The 10,132-nt window shown below is 25.8% G+C and overlaps 1 protein-coding gene across 3 annotated transcripts in view; it reads left to right on the top strand.

Annotated features, from left to right (window-relative positions):
• LOC107450578 (histone-lysine N-methyltransferase SETD2) overlaps nt 1–9,879 on the top strand; it is a 55,947-nt gene extending 46,068 nt beyond the window's left edge. For all 3 annotated transcript variants that reach the window (XM_071188291.2, XM_016066402.4, XM_016066405.4), the window contains 3 exons: nt 899–937; nt 3,696–3,899; nt 6,054–9,879. In XM_071188291.2, the coding sequence (XP_071044392.1) occupies nt 899–937; nt 3,696–3,899; nt 6,054–6,218 (408 nt within the window). In that variant the 3' untranslated portion in view covers nt 6,219–9,879. The remainder of the gene's footprint in view (nt 1–898; nt 938–3,695; nt 3,900–6,053) is intronic.
• The last annotated feature ends 253 nt before the right edge of the window (nt 9,880–10,132 follow it).

Below are 10,132 nucleotides of genomic sequence, written 5' to 3' on the forward strand. Positions count from 1 at the left end.
GAACTCTTACTATAGAACAAAAATTATATCAGGTTTAAATATTGTTTTCATAAGTAACTGTTTAACTCATCTTATTTTACCTATTTAAAAGTCTTTTTTTTTATTAATTTCATAATTCGTGATTAGGATTAAATATTAAATGATTGATAGTGCATTCAATCAAAGATATTTTTAATATGAATTTAGGATTTTTTCTACATAACAAGCTAGGATCAGGCATCATAAATGGTGCTAATTAGCACCCAATGGCAGAAAATAATGCTTTTTTCTGCATGCTTAATCTGCTTTCGTGCCATCTTAACCATTACATCATTTAAGATTATTTTTCGTGACTTTCAACCCTGTCAGTAAAAAATAAGTATATTTTATTCAGTTTTTTTGTTTAAAAAAATTAAGCGGGACAATTCAAAATTTAACATTATTTATTTGGTTCAGCAAAATGGTATCAACAAAAATGTAAAGCTGTTTTAAATAAGAATTTTAAAAAATTGCAATTGCTTATTAAGAAAGTATGTGTGAAAAATGCATAAAAAACCTATATAAAGTTCCTTGTGGTATTGCTGCCGGCCCATTTATACTATACCTAACTGATATCTAAATGCTAAAGTGTTATTTATTTTAACTTTAATATCATTATAAAACCTTTTTAGAATCCATTTTTAACATCTAAAAACACAATAAGTAATGTAACTATTTGGAATAAAAATTTACTGTACGCTTTAAAGGAATCCAATACTAAGTCTTATTATCTGTACAATATAAAACTTACTTAAGCTTATTAAAAATGCTAATAATTGATTAGTTTGTTTGTACAGAGGGGAACCATCTGTGACTAGTGTTTTCTTCTGTTTCCTTTTTTTTTAATTATTATTTTATTAATTCTTATGTATACTTTTAGGAACATAAACAAACTCTAAGAAAAAAATCTCATAAAAAGGTAAAAAATAAAAGTAAGAGTTCCACCAGAATTTTCCATTGAGGTAAAAAAAAAAAGCATTTGCTGAAAAGTATTTACATATTTCTCTGGAAAAAAAATGTGTTTGAAAGCTAATGCGTTTTCTGAAAATTTGCCACTTTCTAAATCTTTGCCTCTTATTTCTATTATCATAATGAAATAGAATGCCTATAAAGTATTTGCAATTTTATGCTCTGTGAAAAAATATTAAGTTAGTGTTTACTAAATGTTTCATTTGTCGAAAAGAAAAATGCCTTGAATGGAAAGTTCTGAGACAAATTTTGTCTGAAAACATTTATTATGGTTTTTTATGTTTTAGTCTTTAAGAAATGTTTGGTGTATTCTTTTTTTCTTTGTCATTCATTCAAAATTTTTGATTTATTATTTTAGTTATTGGTAAGGTAAATAAAAACTTGAAGATTAATTTTTTCTCTCTGTTAAGATAACCGGATTATTTAGTTAATAACTACTACTTAAAAAGTTAGTTGTTTCCGGAAAACCAAAAGATATTTTTAATATATTTATTATTAAGGAAATATAATTATGTACACATTTAATAACATATCTCTTGACATTTAAATAAATTTTTTTTTTAAATACTAAAAGAAACTCTTAATATTTTATGTATGTATTACGGTCAATGTAACTAATCAGTTATTATTAATAATAACCAAGTATGGTAGTTCTAGTGATTAATATTTGATAATTTATTACATTTACTGGTTATTATTAACTACCAATGAAGTTAAGTTCAATGTGATAATTTTCAACACATTTAAGTAGAGATCTCCTATATTTAATGGTATTTTCAAGGCAAATACCTAGGAAATGTCAATTACTTGTTTACTTTGGACACATCAGCGTAGAGTATATCAAACAAATATGTACCTGTTGTTAGCACTTAAGCTTAACAAAGCATCAGTGTAGGGTATACCAGGCAGTAGCACTTAACCTTAAGAAACATCATTACCAGCCAGTGGCATTTACTGTAAAAAAACATCTGTGTAAAGTAAAACAGCAATGGCACTCATTTCCTTTAAATCATCCGATTATTAATAATAACTGTATTGCATTACCTAATATTTTCATTAATCTTTTATAGCACTATTAAAATTAATGAACTCAAGATATCAAAAATTATCATTCATCAATATATGATTGAACTTTTAACCCTTTGGCGGTTATGAACGAGTTCAACTCGCAGTCGAATCGTGCTTCATAATGCACGCAAACGAGTTCCGCTCGGGAGCAAGATTTCGACCGTAATGGTTAGTAACGAGCACTACTCGCATAGTGAAATTTTTCCCCAATGCGCGCTGACGAGCTGAGCTCGTTCGCCATTATTATTCTGCATTGACTATGTTAAAAACGAAAAGTACGCAAAAACTGTTATTTATGTACTACGAATACTTTAAGAAATTTTTAAAACCCGTGAGGCGAGCTATCTATCACAGCCAGAGATGCCAACTTGCTCCGCTTTGTAAAGCATTTTTCCTTTTAAGTATTTTTTTCACCACTAAATATCAAAAACTATAAGTATCATATGAAATGCAACATTAAAGCAACAGTCTTCTGATTTCTCTATTAAAAAGTAGGCGTAACTGTCCTTCTCCAACGAAATTTACTACATAATTTGCTATTACTTTATTATAACAATTCCAGAATGCGGAGCAGTTGACATTTAGCCAGAGAAGGGTGACATTTTCGGAAGCACGGCGGTGGAAAACAGCTGCCACTTTCGACTACTGTTTGCTTGTAATACTGCGCGAATTTATGAAACAAAAACTGCTCATTTCCCTGACCGTCAAAGGGTTAAAGCTATTGTTTCAAACTAAAATAAAAGAAAAAATTTGTATTTCTTATAGTCCTTAAATTTTTTTAACTCTACTAATCTCTACAGTACCTGATTTATTGTTACAGCACCTAGACTCATAAAAATTAACTTAATGTTGAAGTTACAGTAAGTTATGTCTAATTAATCACACTGATAAAACTTCATTTGTACTTAATAGTAACCAGTTAATGTAATAAATGTGCATAGTTTATCACATTTAGCAAAAAACTTAATTATTAAAAATAACCAGATTTATTACTTTAATCGTATTCTATATATTAATTAATATTTCTGAAATTTTATTAAAAAATTTAAGTTTTAAAAAATATAAATTAGAAAAATGTCAGATTTTTAACTATTCCAGGTAAAATTCCATGAACATTACTTTTCTTTGTCATAGCCTTAAAAGCACTTGTAACTTAAGTAGAAAACGTGAGTTTTTTTTTCTTTAAATGTTGTAACTATCTAATAAATGTTTATGTAGAAGTTCCAAAAAATCTCTTAACTGTGTGATATCTTTGTTATTAGTGCAATTTCAGTAATAAAAACAACGCAATGAAATATTCTTGTAAAATGACTCATCAGCCTTTTAACGGAATATTATGTTTGAAAGTTTAACTGATCTTTCCTATTAAATTTGTTTATTATTTGAATAAATTAGCTAATACCCACAAATAGCTGTCGTGGAAATAAACTATGTATTTTAGTTATTTTTTTGAAAAAGACGAAAGTTTTAAAAAATATAAATTAGGAAAATGTCATATTTTTTACAATGAAAGTAAAATTTGTATTCATGTAAGATATTCTATTATTAATAATTTGTTTCAAACTTTGTTCTGAAATTTTAATTGTAAATCTAACATCAAGTCATTAACACAATTATTGTTTTGCAATTTGTTTCCTTAGCACCCGAAGAAAAGAAGTACGACTACTGCTGCAGCCGATACTAGTAGTGTTCAAGTTACTCATGAAGTGGCAAAGAAAATTAAAGAGCTTTTCCGCACCAAAATGTCCACATATGTAGTTTCAATTTTAAATCCTTATCATAGGGATGATTGTAGAGTTGGAAAAATTACTAGCAATGAAGATTTTAAGCATTTAGCTAGAAAAGTAATTAAATTTATTGTTTTGAAATTAATTTTATTTTTCTGATTTCAGAATTTTTTTTATTTTGATTGTCTTATAAAACATATATTATGTCAAATATTATAAATTTTAGTTATTAAAATGTCTTTAAGAGCTCAAAGCATCATCAGAAGTAAAAAATATATTGAGTTATCAGTATTGAGTCGAATTCTATCAGTGTAAGGCAATGATATCATCTATTTTAATACAGGATCTTAGTCATCTTAATGTTCAATCTAAACTCAATCTTAATGGTTCAAAGAGATGACCTCAAATATTCAAATTAATTAGTGCAGGTGATATTTTAAGTTATGAAGTCAGACGCAAAAACGTACTTTCTCAGACTTAACATGCCTTTTTTTTCCGACGGATTAAGATTTCTGACCCCCAAAAATATATCAGGAGTAGCCACAATCTTGGAAATATGGTCCCTATAGTTTAGTCAAGAAGGCAATCTAAAGACTGGACCCCTTAATATTAATTTTACTTTTGTGCATTTTGCCAATCTCTAGATTTTCATAAGTGAATTGAAAAATTTGACACAAATATGTAATTCATTTAGCCAAAGATAATTCCATGCAAAAAATAACTTTTAGTGAGTATTAACTATTTTTAATTATTTTATCTAATATTAGTCGAAAAAATTTTGATTTGTTGGGTATACAACTTTTTGCATTATTTAAAAGAATTTAATTTTACATGGCAAAATACCAAATTTGAGCGAAATTGGTTTAATACTTCCTTTGAAAAGGAACTTTAAATGTTGGACTTTTTTAAAATTTGATTTCTCATAAATTACTCAACCGAGTTTGTTCAAATTTTGCATTTCGCCATGTAAAATTCAATACTTTAAAATGACATAAAAAATTTTATACCTTACTATTCAAAATTTTGCAGTTATTATTAAAAAAAATAATTAGAAATAGTAAATATTCACTAAAAGTTTTTTTTTTGCATGGAATTATCTTTGGCTGAACAAATTTTATTATTGTGTGCAAAAATTTTCAATTTGCTTAAAAAGTTTTCGAGATATGGTGAAATACACAAAATGTAAAATTAACATTAAGGAGTCTTGCTTTGGACCGCTTTCCTGACCAAACTATGGGGATATATTTCTAAGATTACAGCTACCCCCTATATTTTGGGGGGCCAGAAATCCGAATTAATTCGAAAAAATTTTTTTTTATTCTGAGAAAGAAGTTTTTGTTTCGAATTTTGTAACTTAAAATATTGTCTACTTTAATTAGCATATTTGAAGTCACTCCCGAGAACCATTATGTTTCAGTCCTAAAACGTGAAGATCTATTCATTGGATCAAAAGTTATTCAGGGTGGGTTCTTCTTTTTTTTTTGCACACTGCACGTCTGAAGTTTTTTGTCATTCTCTATTAAGCTTCATGTTCATTTTATTTTCAAATCTCACACTTGAGGGATAATTTCTTCACTACTGTATCATTGTGTGAATCTTTATTTTCCGCAAACAAGCCATACTATGCTATATATGAGCATAATTTTTTTTAAATCTACATTTGAATAGATTTTTTTTAAAGGATTTGGTATATTTACTTTACAATTATCACCTTTTTAAATGGTATTTATCTCAACTCAAATACATATTTTGTCTTCTAATTATTTTATTGACAGATTGATTTTTTTTCTTAGTTTTGCATGCATTAATTTTATTCATAATTTTTTTTAAATGAGATAGATGAAGAAACTCTGCATTAATGGATTTCAAATTGCTGTTTATTACTACTGTATATGTTTTAGTTTTACTTTTTGTGTTTAAAATACTTTTGATTTCAAATTAGTATTATTTTAATGTCTTTAAGTTTTACTATGAACTTACCCTATTCTAAATAGTTATGTATTTAACATGCTGATTTGAGATTATGGAGCAAACCCTGTATTTGTTAAAGTACTGAAATAAAATTTCAAGTTTAAAATTAGAAAGCATTGAAGTTTAGCGTCAAGAAATTATACATTTGACAAAAGTTGCTGTGAGTCATAAATAATTTTCTGTTTAATAGCTTCAAATGTTTACAATGTAATAGTTTTCGTTATACATGCTGTGTTTTTGAACTAGATATTAGTTTGTTATCAACGATTTAATTCATTTTTCTTTTCCTTTTTTTTTTAGCTCACACATTTTGTGATGGCAAAAGAACTAAAGCATTGTAAAAATGTGGAAGATTTGGACTGTAATGATAATGTAAAGATCAAAGCAAGGGATTTTATCCATAAATATATGTCTAAATTTGGACCCCTGTACAAAAAAGAAAAATATGAGTCACTCTTTGTATAGTTAATTTTGTGTTTTGAATCATAGCTAACCATATACCTGCCTTTATCATAACTACATATGATAAATTAGGAGTCATCAGAATTTTGAGATTTCCGTTTTGTAAATATAAGTGGATAAAAAAAAGTTACGAAGTTCGTTTTAAACCAATTTTGTTTCTGTTTGAGGACTTGTTTGATCATGTCAGATTTATTTATTAGCATTCAAATTCAATCCTTCCTTTTAATTTTTTCATGTTACAATTTTTTTTTCTAAAATGCAACTATACCAATACATTGTATAATATTAAATGTTTATTGGTTGATGTTGTCTTTCAAAACCAAAATATGAATGACTTATTCCTTTCATTTTTACGTCCTTATTGCACACCCTGAACACAATAATTTTATTTAAGTGAAGCCAGACCGGTCCGTGCAAATAATGTAGAAGACTTATTATATTTAAATTGCTACTATGTTATATTAGCTCAGTTTATTTTGGAATTGTTATTAAATCTGTGTAGTAATAATCAATTTTATTTCTTACTGAGTTATTACTGTTAATTAACCTCAATCTCTCATTAATTTTTGCATAATTAAGAATAATTTGCCTTTCTTAATATCAGTTATATATTTATATACCTGAACCAATTTTTACTACATCATCATTATTATAAGTTCTTCGATTATAAATCGGATTCATTCTTCGATTTCATTTAATCATTACATATTCATTTGCCTCATGTATATTTGTTGTGAACTAAGTAATGATCTATTACTTACTATTATTCGACGTAATTTTACTTCATGAAATATAATTTTTTGTTATTTGTTAGTTTTTAATATTAACTCATGTTTCCAAAATCAATTATGTTTTTAACAGTATTTTTTACATTAAAATATGCTTAAATGAAAGTTTAATCTAATTTTTTGAACATCATATCCTATTCATCAATTTCATAGACTGAATAGTTCATAAAATGAAATGAAATTTTCAGGCCTGTTATCTAAAGAGTCAAATCAATGGTCTTAACTTTTTAATATTTGACTAAATGTGACAACTGTGCAATTTGAAATGTTAATAAACATTCATATAATATTTTAAATTGTATTTATACCGCAGTGCTTTTTGTGCTTAGATGCATTAAATCACAACTATGCATTTTTAATGTGTTTAAATAGTATATATGCTGTTAAAAAAAAATTGTGTTCAATAATTATGCATTATTCAATATTATTACAAGAGCAATTTTTTTCTCCTAAACTGTTTTTAAAAAATCAAAAATACAATATATTTTTGGTACTAAAAGTTAACTGATTTATTTTTAATAAAGTTAATGTATATTTTTGTAAGTATGCTTGCCTATAATGAGAGTTATTTTGCAATGTTGCAAGTTATGCCTATAAAGATAAAGTGTGATCATAAAATTATTTTTTTTTTCTTCTTTAGTTTATTCTTAATTGCAGAAACATGTCAGCAAGGTAACTCCAATCACCTGGGTTTATAAAATAAACTGTTCACTAAAATTTGGTTTTTCACTAATGTTTCCTCATAATGTAGATACAATTTTTATTATTATTATGCATAGCTTGCAACCTTGTTTTTTGTATATCAGCAAAATTCCGTACAAGACCGAACTATGCAAAAATTGCAATAAAAACTTTTACCAAATATTTTTGACTCTTGTATAGTATTTGTAACATTAAGGTATAATTTTTATTTGTGCTTAGAATCTTCAACCTATTATTTTCATATTAATACGGCTTACTTTATATTTTGAATCACAAATATTATCTAGTAATGTGGTCAATTGCATAATATTTCAAAAAAATTTCAACTTTGATATTATGAGTGTATCAATCTTGTCTTTGTTTTTCCAATGATTTTATCCAGTGTTGTAATTAAAAAGTTGTACAGTGTTATGACTGAAAAGTGATGCTGATGTCTGATTTTTAGCTGAAATGTTTTCAAATAATGTTTAGATAATTCTCGTATCTAGAAAAATATATATTTTTCCACACTAGTTTTAAATTTTATTTCCTGTGTTTTTTCTTATATTGTCAAAGCTTTTTCCTAATCAGTCTAATCTGTTATTTTATAAATAAATTTTTTCTTATCCTTAAAATAAGAATTCACCAAATATTCAACATCTACATTTTTTGAAAGAATATTGTTTATGATAAACTTTAGTGAGAAAAAAATACTAAATTACATTGAAAATCTCGATGTAAAATAATACATGTGCAACATATGTAAAATGTACATGTTAGTAATGTTTTGTTTAAATAGCAGTATTGAACCTTGAACAAGTTTTTCCCTTTACTAAATTTATACTTTTTTTTATTTCTGGATTTTCAACATGTTGTAGTTCAGTTCTTTATTGTTTTCTTTTAAAAACCTTTTTTTTCTATCAAAATTGAATTCCCTGAACTTTTCCCCATTCAGGTATTAACACTGTAATTTATTACAGATAAAAAATTATATTTACCTATAAAAAATGTGAAATGTATCTTTATGAAAATTTAGAAATTTGACAAAAAAATTATTTTTTAATATTATGCTGTAAAATGCCCAAGAAATGTATCTTAAATATAACTATTTGTGACATACGCAAATGATTATAGAATAATTCAAAGTTAATAAACAATATTCATGTGTTTTTAAGTACCATTATTTCTTCCTTCCAGTTATTAAGAAAAAATTGTATATTTTTCACAATCTTGTTGAAAGGCTATAAATGTGTGAGTTTGAAATATCAATTAACTTCGGAGTAACTTTCTGTTCTAAGGGCTTTTTAATTAACATTAAGTACCTTTCCCAGTAAGTCGCTTTTTACTCATTCAGAAAACCAATATTAGTGAAAGGAACTAAGAGCCGCTAACAAAAATTTTCATTGCCTCATAACATGCTTGTGTAAGCAAAGGTTTTATAAACATTCTGTTTAAGAAGCTGAATCAATATATACTGTGTGATTCCTTAATTACTTTTTCAAATTAGTGAGTTGACAATATGTTTCTAATGTCATTAGTTATTGAAAATTTTATTATGAATATTATATGAAATCTGTTTATTAATTATTAATCGTGATATGCTTTGATTGCAATATTTTATATTGTAAAATTTACCAAAGTCATGTTATTTTATTTTGTGTTTATTTTATTTAGTACGAGTTGTGTATCTTTCTTTTGCACACGACTATAGTGATAAGTTGATTTTCTTACAGCAAATTTATTTTATAGATGTAATGTGATAACTTGATTGTTTGTCTTGTTTATTTTTTAAATTTTGCTATTTAAAAAACATGTGCTGTATTTTAGAAAAAGTGAATTTGTGGAATATGTTGTTATATTTTGACAGTGTTATAATTTCTTTTTATTTGGTCACAATTCATCATACTTTTTGTTGTCAATTTTTATTATAATTTATGAGTTTTCATAACCAATCATATTCATATATATTTAACCCAAAGTAATTGTGTTTATATAGTTAGAATTTTTTTTAGGAAAAGGAAATTCTGTTACTACTATTTCAAATTACTTTATAAGTTAGTAAACATATACAAATATTTTCTTTTGTGTGTTAATTAACTTTGCGAATTAGAGTACTATATGTTTTTCATTATTTGTAATTATTAAATTTATAAATCTGAATCATCAAGAATTAAAGCAAATTTTTATAAATTATCTAAGCCTGATCAATGTTGATTTTCATTTTAAGTACTTTTCTTCTGATCTGCTCTTTCTTAATCTTAAGTACTCTTAATAACTCATAATTCCCTTTTGAATGCAATGTTACATTTATGATTTATTTAAGTGCTTAGTTTACTTTTATTGCCTTTTTAAAGGAGAAATGCATATTTTTGTTTACAACATCTTTTTACCCTTTAGTCTCTACAGTAGACTTTTTACCATTTTTTTTTTTTTTTAACTGATCTACCA

Source organism: Parasteatoda tepidariorum, chromosome 12, assembly GCF_982258835.1.
Source record: "Parasteatoda tepidariorum strain Cologne lab strain chromosome 12, Ptep-v5.0, whole genome shotgun sequence".
In the NCBI taxonomy this organism is placed as follows: Eukaryota; Metazoa; Arthropoda; class Arachnida; order Araneae; family Theridiidae; genus Parasteatoda; species Parasteatoda tepidariorum.